Genomic DNA, 21,731 nt, shown 5'->3' on the forward strand with positions numbered 1-21,731 from the left:
ATATGCGGGACGTGGGTGGCGCTGTGGGTAAAACCTCAGCGCCTAGGGCTTGCCGATCGCGTGGTCGGCAGTTCAAATCCCCGCGGCGGGGTGAGCTCCCGTCTTTCGGTCCCAGCTCCTGCCCACCTAGCAGTTCGAAAGCACCCCTAAGTGCAAGTAGATAAATAGGTACCGCTTTATAGCGGGAAGGTAAACGGCGTTTCCGTGTGCTGCGCTGGTGCCGGCTCACCAGAGCAGCTTCGTCACGCTGGCCACGTGACCTGGAAGTGTCTCCGGACAGCGCTGGCCCCCGGCCTCTTAAGTGAGGTGGGCGCACAACCCTAGAGTCGGGTAAAGGTACCTTTACCTTTTACTTTAATGCATATGCATAGATACAAATGTAGGACTGTATTTCCCCCTTAAGGCTGTGACCAAAGGGAGGGGGATCTGTGTGCTTGCTCAGTTTTCTGTCCAGCTGCTTGCTGTTGATGGGTTAGCTTCAAGAAATGTTTCTGAATTCCATTCGCTGAGAGCCATGGATGAGGAGGGGCAGAGCTCTGTGCTTGTGCTCAGGTTTCTCACAGGCATCTGGTGAGCCACTGTGAGAAGAGGATGCTGGACTAGATGGGCTGTATCAGTGTTAGTCCTACTCAGAGTAGACACACTGAAATGATTGGACGCAACCAACTCAGGCTCATCAATTTCAGTGGGTCTACTTTGAATAGAACTTTGCCAGTGGCAACACAATGAATGTCAAGGTTACTGATGTGCAGTGGGTTGGTTTCTACACCCAACTCACATACCCTTCTCTAGTCCCCATCTAGGAAAGCATGAGTCACAAACAGAGATCCAGGGCACATTGCCGGCCAGGCAAAAATACTCCCAGAGGGTGTAAAGCGGGGCCAATAGAGATTGTGGCCTTAGAAGATAAATGGGCATGCCTTGAGGACATCTCATGGGCTGGACAGAGAGGCATAGAGGTCTCCATTTGATGCCTGCCCCCAGGTGTGAAGTTCCCTATGCCTGGGCTAATCAGATAGTAATTCTTATATTTGTACAGATCTTGTTTGTTACTTCATACTCCAGTCAAAGCCACATTGTAAATATAAAACACATGGCTTTCCCCCAAAGAATCTTGGGATCTGTAGTGCTGTGGTGGTGTGGATGTGACCTTTAGAAGAGAAGGACCCACTTTTCCCTTCTGTTTGCTTTGCATTTTAAGCTTTCAAGCAGAAGTGAACTTCTGGGCAATGCAGCCAACCCCCCTAAGTAAATTAAAGGGAGCAGTCACCTCCACCACCTGCCCCACTGACCTTAAATATTAACAAGATGCTTTTTCTTTCAATCTGCTGGGGTGAAAAAAGATGACGGTTACGTCCAAAAACCCGAGACCGAGGAGACCAACGAAGTGGAGACGCCCCAGGTGTCGGACAGCAAACCTGTGTGGAAGCCCAAAGCCACAAAACCTGTGAAAGAAAAGCCAACCGCTGTGTCTTACATGAGTAAGAGAGCATTACTGTCTCCCTCTCCTAAGTTTCAAGATGCTCCTGCAAGGGAATTTTTGGTCACCTGTAGCTTTTTAAAGAGAGAACCCCCTTAAAGCTTCTAGACCAAGACTGGGGAAGTTGTGGCCCTGCAGATCTTGTTGGACTCCAACACCCATCACCAGCATAGCCAATGGTCATGGATGATGGGAGTTGTAGTCTAGCAACGGCTTGAAGGCTTCATCTGCACAAGTGTGACCATGTGGATATCTGTTACAGTACTTGCCCTGCTGATGGTTCTATATTTTCTCTTCCCCCCTCCAGCACAAGTGATCAAGTGTGACACCAAAATGAGGGATAAATGCAAAGGATCGACATGTAACAGGTAATCATCCCCTTCCTCTCTTTCCTTTCCCCACCTTGCTGGGAAAGCAGAGGCCTCACCCTTGGCAAAGTCGCACTATATTTTCAAAGCAAAAGATGGGCTGTGCTCTGTTTGTTGTGACACGGATCCAGTGGCTGTGTAGAAGCCCCTTGTCTATGAAGCCAGCCTTTCAGGGCCCATTCATGCAAATGACGCAGCCAAATTCAGCCAAGATTAAGGGGCCGCAGTTGATTTTGTGCAAGTGCCTGCGATGTGTAACCCGCAGTTCCCAAAGTGGCCGACACTGTTTGGCTAATGTTGGCACTGACCTTTCAGCACCCTCGCTCCAGCAATGTTTACTTATCTCAGCTGGACCATCAATTGCCTCCACCCACCAAGTCTGCGTGTGATGGTTTTAGTTTAAGTACAGTACAGTTTATCACTTTGGGGTTTTTTTGTGTTGGGGGGGGCGGACTGGGGAGAGAAGCACACCAAATCCAAACCAAACATTGGTATTAAAGAGAGGGTTGTTTGAAAATGTAGAGTGGGGATGCTGTTCAGTTTTTATGCATTGCTTTTTTTGGTTATTGTTTCTCCTTAAAAACGTGGGTAGTTCAAATGAGGTTAGTAAAGCTGCACAACATTTTATTTGCAAATCAGTGGAGTCTGAGTACTTGCTTTTGCAACATAGCCCACACTCAGTCTAGATCTATTGCATTATTTTTTTTTTGCCCCTGAAAAGTGCTTCTTGAAAAACTAGTTTTGTTCCAAAAATAAAAACTCATTGAGGTAGACCTTGCTGTGTGTCCATTTAAATCACTAGTCAGTAAAACTTGATTTAAATCACTAGTCAGTAAGACTTGATTTAAATCATTTTTTTTACAGAAAGACTCATTCTTGCTGGTGTAATCTTAATATTTACAACCAAATGAAGGTTTCATTTTTGGAATAATTAATTTTCAAAGTAGTTTTTACAGTTATATCAAAATTTTCTGATTTGGTTATATTAGTAGAAATACAAAGACAGGTAATTTATGAAATTATTATTTATGTTTGAACAACTTTTCTGCTGTACTTTATTGGAAGGAGAAAAATAATCATTTCCTTAATAACAATTTAAACAATTTATTTAACTAAAACAATAACATTATAGCATATGTATCCATGTTTGTTAACTGATATGGTTAAATGATTAAAAAAACAACAACTTAGACTGAGTTTCAGCACACATGAAAACTTAAAACAAATCCTTAATTCCTGATGAATAGACTTTGGACTATAATGTAACTTAAATAGAAAATTATCTTTAGAAAGATTTTTCCTCCAAAAGCATTTTATTTTAAAAATCCGATTTTTTAAAAAAATCTGATTTAAATATAATCCAAATTTTTATTTTTTAAAAATAAAAAATCATTGATTTTTATCCACCCTGGTGTGTACACAGCCCCTGTCCACTGTATGTTGATGAAGCTTGCAAAGGCCACTTTGGTGGTGTTGTTGTTTTGCGGGGACAGGGGACAGATTTGATTATCTGACTTGGTGGTCTTCCCCATTTGTCTACCTCCATGGAACTTTGTCCATCAGCTGTATATATCTAAAAGTTCTAAAGACAGAGTGAGCTTGCAGTCTGATCCAAGCCATGATCCTCTTGGAATCCTAGTTTTGTGGGTTCCGCCTCTATCCCTAATCAAGACCCAGAAATCAAAGCTGGTAACAGGTGCATATCCATTCCTTACATGCATTGCACCCACAACATCACCTCATTTCAGGGGAAGTTTTTATTTGTTTGGGGTTCAAAGAAGGAGGAAAAATGAAGGGAGGGAGGAGGAACAAGAGAGAGAGAGAGAAGAATGGGCAAGTCAGAATGTATGATAAAAATAAAAAGTGGGTTCTCTGTTTCAGGCTGGGTCTACAGATAGTTCCAAAAGGCTTGAAGACTATTACACGGCTAACTATACTCATTTATTTATTTTTTGCTAGATACCTGTGTCCTGCTGGCTGCTTGAACAATAACGCAAAAGTGTTCGGAACCTTCACCTATGAAAGCGTACGTAATAAAGTAATAAACAGAGAGATATTTGCAAGTCCCAAGAAATGGAGGATAATGATGTGCCTTAGTGACCTGCGTGATGATAGAACCACCAGGCATACTCACCCTGGATAAAAGCCAAGCACAAAATCACAGCCTTGTGTTCTGTGTAGGTGGCTTTCAGTACAATAGAGCCACTCCCATCATACAGTGTTTAATTAGTTCTTACCTGTAAAAAATAAGTAAATGCATGATGTCTGGCCTCCAAAACTGGGATGTCTGCAGAATGAAGAAGCTCCGGATTCTGTTGGAGCTCGAAATTCTGCTAGACATCATGCATCACTAGCTAGGCCTTACCCTGGCTCTATCTAGACAGATACTGCTCTAGCTTACTCCTGATTAGTCACATTCCTCTTGGCTCTGTCTCTAATAATGGCAAACATTTTATATAAGAAATATATGAGCCATACCCTTCAACAAAAACTTCCAGGGCAATGTACAATTTAAAGACTATTATTGTAATAAGAAAAACTAAAATTAAAAGATCAATAATAAAACCAAAGCACAGAAACAGTAGCATTCATTTAGTGATCAGCAAATAAAAATCAACAATTTTTACATTCCACCCTTTGAAGTCCAGGTTTCCCTTGTACTCGTTCCAATCCGTGTGTGTGTGTGTTAGTATTTTGAAAATCAGTGTTGTCAGCTATGCTCCATATTAATTGTGGCTTGTAGGCTATGAATGGCAAATGCCTCTAGACCAATTCAGGATTTTGAGACAGCGCTGTGGGCATCTGTTACAAGATTGCTGCCATAGGGACATGACACAACAAAAATGGCTTTCAGATCTAAAAGAGCAGAAAAAGATTGCCACAAATTGATGCAATCATTGAAAAAAGCATCTTCATCAATCACCACTACACTCACTCATAGAGAGAAACTCTTTCAGCCTCTCCTCTGTTCAGAACTAAAGGGAGGGAGGGTGTTCTGGAATCTGATGGCACATGGGCATGTTTATGGGGATGTATTCAGTGTGGGAGAAGCTGAGCCAGAACAAACAGAAACTGAGCAGATTTTTTGGGGGGAGAATATTTATTGAGGCCTTTTCCAGGTGCCATAGGGGGGTACTGGAGGGCACTGTGGCACCCAGAGGCACTGCATTGATGACCCCTGCTCTGGATTAATGATAGACTGCTACCAAAAATGCAAGCTATTTATCAGCTAGGAAGAGTCTTACAAATAAACTCTATTAACTGTCTTCTGTAAAAATAATGTTCCTTGCAGTCATCCAGTATATGTCGGGCTGCCATCCATTCTGGGGTGCTGGATAACAGAGGAGGCCTGGTAGACATCACCAGGAAAGGCAGAGCAGATTTCTTTGTGAAGTCTTCAAGAAATGGCATCCAATCATCAAGGTAATTTACCATGGGGGGAAATCTGAGCAGTAAGTATTATGGGTGATTGTTTTGGTGGGATCAGATTTTAACTTGGGCCTGCTGCACTCACCAGTTGGTTTCTACATTTACTGAGCTGCCTGGAAGGCTCTGTAGTCAAGGGCATATGGACATCACAAGATCGATCTAGCCAGATCTAGCTCAGGATAGTGTTTACTTACAATGGCCAGCCAGATGACTCCAGGAAACCTGCAAGTAGGGCTTAAAAGAAGTAGCCTTCCCTTTATTCTGTTGCCCATGGGCAAATATTTGGAGGTATATTGCCACTGAATGTGGAGGTTCTGCTTAGATCTAATGGCTCATAGCCTTATCTTCTGTGAATTTGCTTATTTCCCCTTTAAAGTATCTAAGCAATTGAGGGTGAATTCCATTGTGTTTTCTGCAAAAAACTACAGTGGTGCCTCGGGTTAAGAACTTAATTCGTTCTGGAGGTCCATTCTTAACCGGAAACTGTTCTTAACCTGAGGTACCACTTTAGCTAATGCAACCTCCCGCTGCCGCTGCACGATTTCTGTTCTTATTCTGAAGCAAAGTTCTTAACCCGAGGTACTATTTCTGGGTTAGTGGAGTCTGTAACCCAAAGTGTCTGTAACCTGAGGTACCACTGTACTTTCATCTGCCCATCCAGAATGTCCTGTCATTCAGTTTCACAGGAGGATTTTGAGTTCCAGTATTAAGAGAGAGGGAGTAAATCAGGATCTGTAGAAGTGAAAGTCTAACTCCAGCTTCAGCAGTGATGCGCTTTAAGGAAATGCTGAGTCATGGCTATGTGTGTGACTTCCATTATCTTCTGATTGGTCCCTTCTCCACCTATGAAATGGAGTTCCTGACATACTATTATTAATCTGAGAAACCTGAAGTTTCAAACTTCAGACTCCTTTAGGGGTGGCCAAATGATCACAGAAAAATGGCCTGTTTACTCTTCTGCCTTTAACTGCAGTATAATTCAGAAAAATAAATAAATGCTGGTGAGCATTTTCATGGCATTAACAAACACACACTCCTGCTAGTGGCTGCAGGTCAACTTGTGATATGCCCAGCAGCAGGGGTTTGTTTAACAGTTACAAAATCTGGAATTTATGCATGCTTACTCTTTTATCCTGCCTACTTCCGATATCTAACAGATGCTGATCGTCCTATAATGGTGTGTGGAGATTTGATTTATTCAGTGCGTATCTTTTAGTTAGAAACAGCCAGTTAATACTTTTTGTTTTCTGTCTTTTGCATTTCACAGCAAATTCAAACCTTCTAATTCCTTCATTGTTTCGAAAGTCACAGGTAAGTTTTCTTTATAGGGAGCCTATAATAGCTGAGAAGATACCATGCCATTCAGGGGTTTGTTAGGCATGGAAAAGCTTCCTAGAGAACTGTACATTATACTAGAACTGGCCTTTGGTTTACATCAAGGATGTGGGGGATGGGATCTGGCAGACAGGTCAGGCTGATCTCCCCCCCCCCCCCACTTGTGGGCCAGGTTTGACACCTGAACTTGTGGGGACAGAACAGGGGATCTTGCAGAGGGCTTGGCAAAGGTACTCTGTAAAACAGCACCCAAAATACAGCTTCTCTTGATCCAACAATCAACTTATTGTCAGGTCTTGCTGAACCCATTTCAAAGCTCCACTCAAGAATGCCACTTGGTGAATGACAATTCCCTCACAGAGTTGTAGTCCCCAGAGTTCTCTGTGAAGAGGAAACGACTGTTAAACTAGGGTTGCCATATTTTTAAAGGGGGAAATCCAGGCACAAAGGTTGTTGAGCCCAGACACTGTTTCCTATTGCCATATTCCGGCTACCTCCGGGAAATTCCAGACGTATGGCAACCCTAGTTAAACCCCTCTGTGAATTGCAGCACAGGGGTGTTTCTATTAACTCACAGCACCCTTCACAAACTACAGCTCCCAGAGTTCTTTGGGGGAAGCCATGGCTGTACTATCATAGTCCTTTAAATGAATGCTGTGAAAGTAGCCACAATCTCTTCCATTATAATGATTTTCTGATGGCATCTGGCTGTCACTCATCTCTAAAATGAGATTAGGAGTGACCTACTTTGCAGAGGTGTTGCAAAGAATTACAGAAAACATGGTGAATAACATTATAAGTAAAAATTGTTGTCTAGGTGTAATAATAATGAAAATAATAATACTAGTTGCATTGTCAATCTGTGACAAGAAACAGCAAAGGAGCTGCTTTCAAAATCCCGGTTTTGATTAGGTTGGTCCAAAATGTGTCCTGCAATTTACTTTGAACTGAAACAATCTCTTCCTCTTGGCTTCCCCCGCCACCCCAGCCATCAAGATGTGTGTCTCTTTCATGTGCCTGTAAAAACAATATTCATAATTATGACAAGAGCAAAGCATGAAAGCTCCAAGAAAAAAAGAACACACACAAACACTCAAAAGCTAACTCTGGCATTGTCCTGAAACAGACCCATTTTCCATCCAGTTACAGTTCTGATCCAGGCTAAACACAGCTTTTTGTGTGTGTGTGTGCCAGACCCCTGTTCGCCTGAACAAAGGCATTAGAAAGTTAGAGACGGAAAGGGGGACTTTCAAAAGTGATGCCATCAAAAGCCTTTTAAAGTTAGGATGCGACTTATAATCTGCCAGGAACAGACTGCAGACCGGACAGGACACTTACAAGGAAGAATGAGGCCACTTAAAAAAAGGAAAAAACCCTTGGATTCCTTCCCTCCTTTTAAATGAAGGAATCTTTTTGCAGTTCAGCCGATCTCCAAGATAAAGACTCTCAAAAATGTCTCCTTTGTGTAAAACTGTTTGAAGAGAAGGGACTTGGATGTGCAGGGCTGGCATTTTTCAGCACTCTGCCTTCCAGCTGCTTCCAGGACCCTAACACCCATTATAGCACCAGCTGTCCTCCCTGGATGGCCCCTGAATTTTTCTTTGCTTCTGATCCTCATCAGTATCAGATATCTGGATTTAGCCTCCCTTTTAAATTTCCCACCATGCCTTTGGAGTTTGCGTCACTCTGGGGTCACCAAGGGAAATGTAAAAGGTGGCTGGACCCGGCTGGTTCACAGCAGCCAAGACAGGTTAGTTGACAGAAGGGGTCCACCAGAGGATGCTTAATGGTCCTCCCTTACTAGTGATCCAGGGACAGCATGGGGTGTTTCATTTATCACTGACTGGCTAGCACAGGCATAGGCAAACTCCAGCCCCCCAGATGTTTGGGATTACAATTCCCATCATCCCTAGCTAACAGGACCAGTGGTCAGGGATGATGGGAATTGTAGTCCCAAACATCTGGAGAGCTGGAGTTTGCCTATGCCTGGGCTAGCAGTTCCTGACATCAACAGAGGCTGCTTTCCAATCAGCAACTGCAAGGCTTTCAAGGGGATGACTGAGCCACTCTGGAGCTCCTACTGAGGATCTATATTTCCTCTCTCTGCTTGAGCCTGCTGCAGCAGCACCAGAGGACCCTTTGCCCAAGGACTTCTCACCCCTGGAACTGGTCCTCTGAATATGCAATGGGTGGTGTGTGCATGGGGAGTCTGTCTCAAGTGCTTCCTTCCATCCCATGGACCTCACAACTTGACTTTGTGTTCATTTCCATAGTGCAGACTCTGGATTGTTACACTACAGTAGTGGAGCTTTGCCAGTTCAAGAAGCCAGCCACTCATTGCCCAAGGTAAATGCTGGAGTTATACTTGGTGGGTATGAGTGGCCCAGGACTTCCCCCTGCATGAGTCCCCATTGCAATGAAAGGAAAATTCATTTGTTTATTTTACTCATATAAAGTATTTATATGCCGCACTCTTGCAAAACATCAGGTTGGTGTTCAGCAACGCAGAAACATTAAAAGCACTATGATGCAATCATAAAAATGAACAGCCGCTCATAAGACATTTTAATCAATGGTATAAGCCTGTCAGCTTAAAAAAATATTCAAGAGACACCTGGAAGTCAAAAGCAAGACTGGTGAAAGCAGAGAGAATGCTGGGAAAATCCACAGCAAACAGCAGTAGCTGGTGGGATGGTTCTCTGGTGGGGACAATCAGCACTACAGAGAGGAGAAACAGCTCCCTCACTGGGAAGTAAGTGAGTAGCAGGGGCTTTTCATTCGGTTCCTGATTGACTAGCAGCTCCCAGTGTGGTAATATCTTCTGAAGCCGCTAGCCGGTCAGTAGCCACAGAGCTTGGAAGGTGCTGACTGAGCCAATCCTGCCTCCCTGTTGCCTCTCACCAGTCAGTGGTAGGGATTTCTCTTCCCCATCCGGCCCAGTAACTACAAAAACACTAGCTGGTGACTCCCAGGAGCAAATTCCTTCACCAGGTGACAATGACTCTTGGTTTGATCCAGCAAGGCTGTTCAAATACACACACACACACACACACACACACACACACACACACACATATATGCCAGGCAAATTTTGTAGGGTGGTGGGAGACAGAATCTGGAGCTTCCTGCCTAAAAGCTCACTGTTGTAACATAAGGGGTAGTGAAGGTGGCTCTGTAGGGAAACAGCTATTCTCCTACAGTGCCCTCCAGCAATTGCTGGTCCACAACTCTCTCATCATCCCTGACCATTGGCCAGGCTGTCTGTGGCTCACAGGAGGTGGAGTCCAAAAACCTCCTAGGTGGAGTCCAAAAACTCATTGGCTGTCTGTGGTGCAAGATGCTCATTTCAATGCATTGCCTTTCAGGTCTTACTGCCCAGCTTACTGCAAAGATGAGCCATCCTACTGGGCACCGGTGTATGGCACCAACATTTACGCAGATGTAAGTAACCTTCTTTTCATCCTGCTTGGTAAAATGGGCTGTACATAAACAGTGGAGATGTTGTGGCATTTTCGGCTTCTGTGGTTTTATGAATGACAGGGCACCTTCCACTGATCGTGCAAGCGAGCCTGCTTATGAGTGCTGTATCTAGAGTGCAAGCCAGGCTGTGTCATTGAGAAATCTGAAGGCTTTCCTGAAGAGAGGCAGATAAAGCTGGATGAGGTTTATTCCTTCCATTTATTACCCAAACAATCTCAAAGCGGTTTAAAAAAGGTAAAGGGACCGCTGGCCATTGGGTCCGGTAGTGACTGACTCTGGGGTTGTGACGCTCATCTCGCTTTATTGGCTGAGGGAGCCGGCGTACAGCTTCTGAGTCATGTAGCCAACATGACTAAACCGCTTCTGACGAACCAGAGCAGCAAACAGAAATGCCGTTTACATTCCCGCCGGAGCGGTACCTATTTATCTACTTGCACTTTGACGTGCTTTCGAACTGCTAGGTTGGCAGGAGCTGGTACCGAGCAACAGGAGCTCACCCTGTCGTGGGGATTCAAACCGCCAACCTTCTGATTGGCAAGTCCTAGGCTCTGTGGTTTAACCCACAGTGCCACCCATGTCCCCTCAAAGCGGTTTACTAATAGATAAATACATAAGGGTGTTTTAACACATTGAGCTAAGACGTGGCTGCAAACCTGCTTTCCATGTGATAAATGTAAGGTGGAGGCAGACTCATATTTTATAGGCAAGTGACAGAATTTGTAGTTCACTGGCAGCCAGAGGATTGCCAGAAGAGAATTCTCAACACTTTGGGAAGCCTACAGTTCTCAGGATTCTTGAGTAACTGGACAAAAATCATAATATAGTCAATGTTAGAAGAGTGGTATCCTCTGTATTCTAACAGCATTGAGCTGGAACCAATGGTCATGCTGACTGGGCCTGAGAGGAGTTGTAGTTCGAAGCACCCAGAGGCCATTCATTTGGTGAAGGTTGGCATAGGGACATTACAGAGCAGGCCTGTTATTCTTATGATTTCTTGAGCAGATAGAAAAACCATGAGATACGCTATACCAGAAGGAGAACATCCTCTGCATGTCTATAGCACAGAGGCTTAACACACCAGGAGTTCTTAGGGCTCAGCAGAAGGAGCCAAAAACATTTATTCCCTGTTGAATTAGGGATGTGTTCAAGAACAACATCCATCTTGTTTGGAGACCAAATCTTTGCTCTCCAAAATTGTTGGCTGGCAACAGAGCCTGACAGTGTTTAATCAACGTGTGGGTTGGCAGTGGAATAAAGTTACTACTGCACAGCTAGAATGGTCCAAATTATTTGATTTTGTTCCTACTGTAGAGCTTCTTGAACTGCATTTTAAAAAAGGAGAAAAACCCAAACAAAAACTTACAGTTGTTTCCCTGCAAGGGATAAAGCTCATTTTGGACACTGTGTGGCCTTAGCATAAGATCAATTTCTTTGTATGAACTGGTTTCTTTTTAAACTCCTCTTTAGATCCTAAGTTAGCACTCTTCTGCCAGATCTTCAGCAATGGATTGAATGGAAGCATGGCTTCCCACCCAAATATGATTGCTCAACTGCCTTGGCTTTGGCAGTTATGAGTAGTGGACTTAATTGGATATAAGATAGATGGAGGGGATGGAAGGCTGGTCAGGGAAGGGTTGTGCTAAAGAAATATGTGCCAGTGTGCATAGTTATTGCTTGATGCCTACAGGATGAACTGATGATTGCACACAGTTTGGTCATGGCCTCATTCTGCCTAATGGGAGGGTTGGCCCTGGGATTTCCATTGCACTTCCAACACATAAATATTAGCACTCAAGTGGTTGAGTTGACCTTTCTCTCTCTCTCTCTCTCTCTCTCTCTCTCTCTCTCTCTCTCTCTCTCTCTCCCCAATAAAGAATGAATGAATGATAGTACTAATTTACTTGAATTATTTTTTAGACAGCCTTTCATTAATAAACTAAAAGTGGTTTACAATAACTAGAAAAATAGGAAAGAATCTACACATACGGAACCAAGAATTGTTAACACAAGTATCAAAGGCCAGGGAATGCCTCGGCAAGAAGACTTGTTTTCAATAACTATTGGAAATTCATCACTGATGACATATCCCCTAACTGTCCCATTTTAAGTGGGACATCCCCAAATCACAGAAACCAACCCCAACTTCTGTTTGCATCCTGGAATGTCCCGGTTTTTGGTCCAGTACTCTGGTGTGAGTCCTCATGTCAGACTACCGGAGCAAAAGACGCTTATTCTGGCGTGAGTCAGCAAGGATGGGCCAAAGTGTTGAAGGTCCAGTGATTTTGGGGAATGAAAATGTTGGAGGGTATGAGTTGATGCCTTCTGTATCTCAGAGGGGAGACCATTCCACAGACTGTGTGGCACCATAGACAAAACTCTCTCTCATTATTACTACTGCTATTCCAACCACATGAGTAGTTAACTTGGTACTCTCCCACTGCTTTTGGACTCTAACTCCCAACAGCCCTAGCCAGCACAGCCTGGGGTCAAAGGTGATGGGATTTGTAGTCCAGCAACAACTGGAGGGCACCACATTGACTACACTATATTACTTCTGCTTGGAAGCATGAAGTGATCAAGTGCAGAGACCGTGTGTGAACTGGTCCCTGTTCTTTATATGGCAGGTGACTTTTTGCAAAATGGAGACCAAGCAGATTTCCATATTGGGCCTTAAATTTTGCCCTTTACACATCATTTAGCGGTCAGCAATGTGTGGCCCATGGGCCAGATGCTAAAGCAGCGCAGCACGGGGACTCACTGAATGGTGCCGGAAATGGTGTCTGTGCACATGCAGATACCAGAAAACGCATCTGTGCATGTCCAGACACCAAAAATTGCTTCTGCGCAGGCGCGATTTTTGGCGTCTGGGTATGTGCAGAAGCGATTTCCGGCACTGCGGACATGCACAGATGTGATTTCTGGCATCACGCTGTGCCAGTCTGGCTCACGGACGATCTCTGTGGGAGTGATCCGGCCCATGGCCGGTAAAGCTTGCTGACCCCTGATTTAGATCATTTGGTTGAGTACATGTGTATCCAAAATGAACTCTGATCATGGCACAGGGCTAAACGGAAGTAGGAACCAGTCTTTGCAGAGGACCTTGGACTCGAGGCATCTTTCCCCTCTGCAGCCCCATAAAGACTGAAGCTTTTTTTGGTTCCCCCTCCCCCTGAGACCTGTTTGGTGTGCTTTCCTCCATGGGGATAAAGAACACTTAATTCTGGCCCGTGTGACTTGAATGAAAAAAAAAAGAAAAAGAAAGACAAGCTCACTTTTTTCCCATAGAAACCAGCATACTATTTTAGCTGGCTCAGGACTGAGGCCTTGGGAAAGGTATGTTTGCAGGGAAAGAGGTCACGGTAGCTCTGGAAACGCTCTTGAGAGCTCAAGGAGCCAGAGTGCTTGTAATCAGTGGCAAAATAATAAGACCACAAATGTGCCGGAGGCGCACTCCAGGCTTGGATGAACTGAGGAAGCAAACAGTCGAAAGTAGTGAAAGCTTATCATCAAAGCCAGATGGCCCATCAAAACCCTGCATAAAAGTGGTTTCCCGACGTTCTGCCACCCTGCAGAGAGCAAGGGATGGTGCTCAGCTGTTTCTAAAACAGACCAAGGGGGAAGGGGAAGAAAAAGAAAAGAAAACCATATTGAAATAGAAGCTTACAACAGCCAAGGGTGGACAGAATGTAGAGTGGGATCTCCTGATAGATTTCTGGGTGATTTGCAGCAAGGGTTTCTGATTCCCGCTTGTTTGACAATAGTGACAACACCAAGCCTCCCCACTCCACTGAACAAGCAGGTTGCTGAAATTAATAACTTGGGGGGGGGGCATGGGGACAGGAGCAGATTTATATTCTATTATTCACTCATAAAGTTGACAGTGACTTAAAAAATAGTAAAATGCAACACAGCGGACAGCAGTTGGCGTGTATGGCATTGTGTATTGCCAACAAAGAGAAAATGCAACCCCTCCCTCCAAAATAAGATTGAAAAGGAGACATATTTGCATAAAAAATGCATGCAAACTTAGAATTAACAGGCTGTATGCTTGATTGTATGTCTCCCTGCTATGTACAAGGCCAGAACAAAGAAAGTCAAAATCTCTCTGTTCTTTTCTAGTGAACTTATATGCAGCTTTTGTTCAGTAAGCTCAGTAAAGTGTTATCAGGATTTCTTTTCTCTCTTGCCTCCATTTCTGTTGGTTAAGTGATTTTGCTGATATGGGTTTTTGTTCCTCCCACAGCACTGTGCCAAAAAATTCTCATCCCCCCCCCCCATTCTCCATCAATTTATAAGTAAAGAAGTTGCATTTGAAAACTATCAAATGCATGGTGTGGATGCATTCCAGGCTAGGGATAGAGAAATCGAGGCTGCTTGGCCATCGTTTTATATTATAATCACTATTTTTTAAGGAAGGGAGGAAATTCCTTCCTGTGCTGGGGCTTATCCTCTTTAAACAGTTTTGCAACTTGGTAGTGAAGATAAGAAACTCTTGCTGGGAGCAAGCGAAAGGCAACACCAGGGGGTTAGGGGGTGGAAGGGGTGTGCCTTGACCACTCCGGAGGTGAATTTTGGAAGGCAGAACAGCCCGGAAATGAAGGCTTTGGAAATAACTATTGGAAAGGGAGGCTTCCGTAGTGCATAGCTGCAGAATAATGGCCTGTCTGACTTCCTTGAGGATAGGGTGATATATTTTTTTTAATGTCCCGGTTTTAGATGCTTTGTGGCTGCATACTCAGGCAAATTCAAAGCATATCTGCTTCAGCTGTGTTCCTCTACTCTCCTTGACCATATATAGAAACCCCCAAATCAAGCTGGCAGTCGGAATGGGCAGAGCTGCCAGCACAGAGGCAGTGATAAATGTTAAAAGGGATGAAAGAGAACCTGCCTTTTATGGCTTGGGTGGGAGAGAAGGAGGGGAGACCATGATCTCCAACGTGTGTGTGTGTGTGTGCGCGCGCGCTTTAGCTCTTTGTTCCTCTGTAGCTGCCTATCCACAAATCCTCTTGAATCCAAAGACTGGCTTTCCCTACAGCTTCAGTGTTCGGTGCTATTTCCCTCTTTCCCCAATAGCTTTTAAGATGCAGTGATCCGTCAATGGTTTTTGCGATTCTCTCAAGTCAGGCTTCACATTTTGGTAAACTTTAATGTAATCTGGAAGTAACCTGGTATAAAGGTATACATGGGCAAGTATTTTATTTTATTTTTAAAAATTAATGCTGCTTTTTGAAAGGCGCCGGGGTGGACATTGCTGTCACTGTTGACGATGAGGGAATTGAGGATTAATTTTGGACCAGGATGCTGAGTGCTGGGGCTGGTGTTGAATGTCCTGTGCCCTCAGCCCTGGCACAGGCCAAGTGATAACAAATTGATAACCTGGAACTGTGTTTGTGTGAATAATGTCCCAGCTAGTATTCAACATGGGTTGAGTTCCATGCAATGCCTCTGAGCCTCTGGGCCCCTTTGTAAGTAACTGTGGTTGTTCTATGACCTTTCAGAATTCCAGTATCTGCAAAGCTGCTGTGCATGCAGGGGTCATTGGAGACAATGCTGGTGGGTACGTGGACGTGATGCCTGTGGAGAAGAAGAAATCCTACAGTGGCTCTTCAAAGAATGGGATCCAATCTGCAAGGTAAGGCAGTCACCCCTCTCCTGATTGGGCTCTTTATGAAATGGTTCTTCTGTTGTCTTCCTTGTTCTGCTACCTAAGAAAAGTCCTGCTGGATCAGAGCACAGGTCCATCTAACCCAGCATCCGACAGTGGCCAGTCAGGTGCCTACAGGACACCCACAAACAGGAAACAATAGCAATTCTCACATTTGTTCCACACAATTGCTACTCAGAGAGAGACAGAGATAGCATATGAGCATGTGGACTCCATATGGCCAACCATGACAAGTAGATCATAGACTGATAGATCATAGAGTTGGACGTTGAGGACCATCTAGTCCAAACCCTATGCATTGCAGGAATATGCAGCTGTTCCGTACAGAACTTCTTGGCATTATCAGTACCATGCAACCAACTGAGCTATCCAGACTGATAGTCACTGGCAAGACTTTTCCTCTATGAGTTTGTCCTTTCCTCCCCATCCAATTTACTGAGCAGCACCACATCTCCTGACAACAAATTCCATAAATCAGTGATTGGCTGTACGACAAAGTATTCAGTAAGGAATTGATTCACAGTATTGTTCTTGAGAGTGATCAAGGGGGATAAAGAAAGGTGGTGTTCCATGTTCTGCTTTGTCTGAGAAGAGAACTAGTAAGAGCAAGTAACTACAGAAATTTAGAGGGATTCATCACCCTGTTCTGATACTTCCTTTTACAATAGTGATGGTCCTTTGGCATGGATAGGAATCATAGGAAGCTGCCTCATGCTCTGAGCATCCGGCTCAGTGTTATATAGTCATACTGGCTGTGTTTCTCCAGAATTTCCAGTGGGATTCTTTCCTAGACTTACCTGGAAACAGCAGGGATTGAACCTGGAACCTTCTGCATGCAAAACATGGCCTTTACCACTGAGCTATGGCCTGTCCCTGGTTATCCTCAGATGTTTGGTTCAATCCACACCATCTCCAGCTATAACTGTGAGCGCCCTGCCTGAAATCCTTGAAATCGGCTGCCAGTCAGTCTGAACAACACTGAGCTGGATGGAGCAATGGTCTGACTTCATATGTTCTTATGTTGTTGGACTCTGCTCCCATCAGCCTAAGCCAGTGCAGCCAATAGTCAAGGATGATGGGTGTTGTAGTCCAATGTTATCTGAAAAGCCACAAGTTCCCCATCTTTGTTCAAAGGAATGCAAGTGATGTCCCTCCTCCCCATTAGTAGAATCTCACTTCTAGAAAGCGTATAACAAGGCAGTAAAACACTGACTCTAATTGGGTGGTTTTTTTTTACACTGACCCTGTAGGATGCTAAGTGCACCTCTTTGAGTTAGTTTGTGGGGAGGCCCCTAGATCCCCCTAGATCTCAGATGACATCAAGCAGCCAGGCATGGTGCCTCATCATTCCTGCCTTAGATCCCATGGGAGTTTTTGGGAAAGTACATCTTGGATAGCTCCCTCCCTGCTCTTCTCAGTCCTGCGTAAGCTTCACTATGTTGCTCCCTCAGGAGGAAAAGGCTTTTGGGAATATCCCAAGATAGCTCACACTGGGACTTCTGAAAAACCAAAACTCTCAGGGTTGTGACTGGTTCCAAGACTGTTGCTTTTTTCTCCCTTTGATGGAAGCGAAAAGGGAGGGCGAGTCAGCAAGGCAACTTTTGAATACTCTGAGCATGGTGAGGAAGAATGGTGTCTCTGTGAAGGGAATAAGGGATCTCCTTGCAGCTCTCAGCACCTTTAACAAACTACAGTTCCCAGGGTAATTTGGGGGAAGCCAGGACTATTTAAGTGGTATAACAGTGTTTAAAATCTATGGTGTGGATGGGACCTCAGTCAGCCAACCATGTTTTTACTGTTTGGAGCCAAGGGTCATTTTCAATATAAAACATTAAAAAATCCACCGGGGATGTGGATGGGAGGAAGTAGCCTACCTACTAAAGCAAGCAAATTTGTTTAAATAACAAATTTGTCTGCATCAGCCAGCCACCATCTCAATTTTGAAATTGGTTTCAGGGTTTCAAATATTGAATAAAATCCCCATTGCCTTTAAATGAGTTTGAACAGAGGAATTAGCAAAGAAACATTGACTGCTATGCCCCATTGCCAACCCAAAGAGCCAAGCTTTTCAGATGGGGCCTGCTGGGTTTACTTTGAATCTTATCTCCTCTCTTGTAGCCATTGGAGAGTCACCTGAGACTCTCCCCCCCCAGTCTTTTCAGGGTGGGGGAGTCCATATAAAGAATTTCCTATTGGCTGTGAGATGCGGGGGGGGGGGGAGGACTGGACAAAAGTGTGGAGGATAAATGGCTTCTTGGCCATCATAGATAAGACCAGAATATCCCTACTTAGAAGCTGTTCAGAAGACCAGATACTGGAGATATGGTCCCCAGGAGGCTTCCTATGAAGACAATATGACAGGGTCAGACCTGTTTATCACTTTATGCAATTTTCCAACTATTTAAAACAATCAAAAGAAGATGTAGGGGGCTTCCCTCCATTCGTGTAATGGAAAAACTGCTTATGCCTTCCCTTTGTCTTATTTCTTATTTCCAGCTTAAAGACACAGACAGAAGGAAACGCCTTCCGAATCTTTGCCGTGAAGCAATAAATTTCCAAGAAGCGGAACCCCGTCTGTTGGGAGGAGGAGTAGGAGGCGCTATTCCTAGGCGATGGGAAGCCCACACATGATGGCGGTCGGTCCTGGCATGCAGTACGACGAAGTCCTCTTGGTCAAAACTCTTTCAGGGACGACAAAGACTGCTGCCGGAATCACATTCTGACTTAACTATCCACATCCCATTGGTGTAGGCTCAGTGTTTTATTATTATTAATATTACTTTCAAACATTTAGGGTCAGATTTTGAGAGCGGAGTGTTCAACACCTTATTTTCTGGTGCACAGCTTATATTGCTCAAAGATAAGAGTTTTGCACTTCATGGAATGAACCTACCGCTTAAGGGTGAATGTTAGCTTGAATGACTATGGAGGCCTTGCTATGTGTGTGATAGTTTGTGTGTGTGATTGGGTGTGTTGTGGTGCAAGAGACACACACACAGAGAGAATCCAAGTCTCTTTGGATTCTTTTCTTGGGTTAACAACAGGTCCATTAAATGCAGTGCTGAAACAACAGGTGGTAGACTGTTCTGTGGATAGTGCAAAAGACACACCTAGCTGTCGGAAAAACAAAGCTGCCTTTCAAAAGAGCACCATCTCCGTAAACTTGGAATTTCTCTTAAACAAAGGGAAAAAATGTGGAATAGCTGGGTTTGCTGGCCAAACAATTGCAGGAAGTTAGGAAGGTTAGGGGTGTTAAAAATAAATCAAGGAACTAGAACCCCTGTCCAGGCACATTTCGACTGGTAGTACATTAGACAGCATTGTTTTATTTACAATTACCTACAATTTATTTTATTCAGCAGAGCTGGTCATATCTTAATTATGCAGTGATCTCTAGAAGTTGATCTTTATTTTGTTAGAAACTTACAGAGCGTTTGCTTTGCCCCTGATTTTGTACAGATGTGGGGCTTTATTTTATTATTATTATTATATATATTATGTATGTTGGGGTTAACCACAACATATATATTAGAGAACTAATAGATCTGATTTGTTTCCTTGTATTCAGTAAGTATATATTTAGATCCCATGCAGATCTCAACTGTCTCCATGATGAATGGAGTTGTAACATTCACCCAGGTATTTCAAGGGTTGGATTTTAATCATTTATCATTCTCACCCCCCTATTAAAGCCTTTTAAAATCCAGCCCAATCCACAGCTGGGATCCAAAGAGTTTGCTTTTGTCTGTCTGCTGGGAATTTGGACATAGCAGTTCCTCTAATGTCCAGGCTCTGAGTATCATAGAGAGCTTGAATTTTTTTAAATTTTATTTTAAGGAATTCATTCCAGTTCCGGTTCATTCCCTGCAAATTGGGACAAATTCCATTCTGATTCAATTAACCTATTTATAATAATTCATAATTCCTTCATGTAGTCCTAGGTGCTATTCTTTTCCTCTATCTCTCTAGACATCAGAATTTTTAAAAACTGCTCTGGAGAGGTATAAAATAGAAGAAAACAACAAAACACACACACACACACACACACACACACACAGTGCAATGTGGAAAAAAAATCAATTCACATTTGGTTCACCTGGAAATTATAGGAACTGCTTTCTGGTGTAGTTCAGAGATAGCTGGATTAATTCAGTGAAGTAGTTCATTCCGAGCACTAATGTGATCACTTATGTAACCAAAATGACACCATCCATATATAACAGAAGTATCAGTGGATCTGGAGGGAACCCCAAAGTCTGCATAGGTTCAACATATCTTTAGGTTAAAAAAAAGTAGAAAAGAGGCAATGAGAGCTGGTCATGCTCATTTGCCATGGAATGCTGACTAAGAGCGGGTGGGTCAGAAAACCTGGATGAGGGGAAATGGAATGGAGCAGTAGAAATCTTGAACAGTGTCCCACGCCACAACATTTTATTGCAGGACACTCTGAATATTGGCGTCTCATCTCATGCCATATCACATTCTGCCAAAGATTATAATCTGAACATTTACTTTCTATTTATTTAGAGTGAATCTTTACAGGAAGCAATAGATGTTTCTTTGCTTTTTTAAAAAATAGTGATGCAGATGATTAGATAAGTCAGTGCCTTGGTGAGCTTTGGGATCCTGGACTTCAAGGAATGCTTGTCAGCTGTGGTGCTAAAGTGGTGCTAAGTAGGGATAAACAGAATTACATCCCACCCCCATATCTGCCCCATAAACTGATTTAATGTTCCAAAAAGTCTTTTGAACAAAGGAGGGGGGGGATGTAACGCACAGACATTGTTATTTTATCCAAAATATACCAGCGGGTGCATTCAGATATAGAACAACTACAACAAAGAATAGCCTTTCCATTCCTGGGTTCATGATTGCCTATTTTGGATGCATCATCTGAATAGATCTCTTCTCTGTAGGCTGCAAGGGCCTGCAGGGTTGGTTTTTTGTATATTTGCTTTTTTTCTATGAAAAATGATGTATTTTTTACTATTTCCTTTGTAAAAAAAAAGTTTACTGTAAATGACTTTGTTTTAGCTTTGCATGGTCTTCTCGATGGGTTTAGGATTTCAGACTGATTCTCTAGCACCACAGCAAAGTATCTCTACAGCAAAACAGGCTGTTTTCTGGCTGTTTTGGTTTATGACATTTGTGGAAATAAAACTCTTGAGAATTAAATGAGACCATTTAGCATGGAGCTTGTTTGTTTCATATCTTGTCTTGTTGGGTTTGTTTCAAGGCTTTTGCAGAATTGTCACACAGAACAAAATCAACTCATCTTGTTTTACATATCAGGGGTGTCAGCCCCTAGGCCTGGGGAATGAATTCAGTTCTCCAGACCCCTCAGTCTTGCCCTCAGAACTCTTCCCCAGTCCACATTCTTCACTGCCTCTGCTTTGTGGCTTCCTTGAGAGTTTTTGTCATGCTGGAATATGTCCTCTAATTCTAGTGACAACCCTTGCTTGCTGGATGCAGGATACAGAGGGGAGCCTACAGTATAAAAGGAACATTTCCATATGTTGCTCCACCCAATTTTGCCTCTGGCCCCACCCACCACTGGTTTGTGCCCCCACCAAATTCGCCAAGAATGAAATCCAGCCATCAGGCTGAAATAAGTTTCTCCTTCCTGACATACAGTATTCTTATCCATTCACTTTTGGAGGGCAACAGGGCATATATACTTGTGATTCAAATTCCAAGGAGGGTAGTTAAGAAATGAACACACACACGCATTCAGGCAGGTAGTGAGCTGTGGCAATCTCCTCTTAGAGATACAGAAACATGTAGCATAGCAAGGATGTTTTGGATTAATGGAGCCTGAAGTATCTAGTTGTTTTGTAGCATTGATAAGACTGAGCCACACTGTTTTTGACACTTGTAGCCAGCTTTGCTTTGTCTGGTCAAGCAAGGAATGAATTTTCACTTGTTTTGATCATAAGAGCCCCGGTTCATCTGAAAATTTCATGTAGTCCAACAG

At 43.5% G+C, this 21,731-nt stretch overlaps 1 protein-coding gene across 1 annotated transcript in view; it reads left to right on the forward strand.

Annotated features, from left to right (window-relative positions):
- Positions 1-20,947, forward strand: part of CRISPLD2 (cysteine rich secretory protein LCCL domain containing 2) — a 45,345-nt gene extending 24,398 nt beyond the window's left edge. The window contains exons 7-15 of the mRNA XM_081870257.1: positions 1,344-1,481; positions 1,788-1,848; positions 3,808-3,874; positions 5,141-5,271; positions 6,545-6,588; positions 8,886-8,958; positions 9,978-10,053; positions 15,591-15,724; positions 18,254-20,947. Coding sequence (XP_081726383.1) covers positions 1,344-1,481; positions 1,788-1,848; positions 3,808-3,874; positions 5,141-5,271; positions 6,545-6,588; positions 8,886-8,958; positions 9,978-10,053; positions 15,591-15,724; positions 18,254-18,308 — 779 coding nt within the window. The 3' untranslated portion in view covers positions 18,309-20,947. The remainder of the gene's footprint in view (positions 1-1,343; positions 1,482-1,787; positions 1,849-3,807; positions 3,875-5,140; positions 5,272-6,544; positions 6,589-8,885; positions 8,959-9,977; positions 10,054-15,590; positions 15,725-18,253) is intronic.
- The last annotated feature ends 784 nt before the right edge of the window (positions 20,948-21,731 follow it).

The sequence above is a fragment of the Podarcis erhardii genome (assembly GCF_964252035.2).
Source record: "Podarcis erhardii genome assembly, chromosome: 7".
NCBI classification, from domain to species: Eukaryota; Metazoa; Chordata; class Lepidosauria; order Squamata; family Lacertidae; genus Podarcis; species Podarcis erhardii.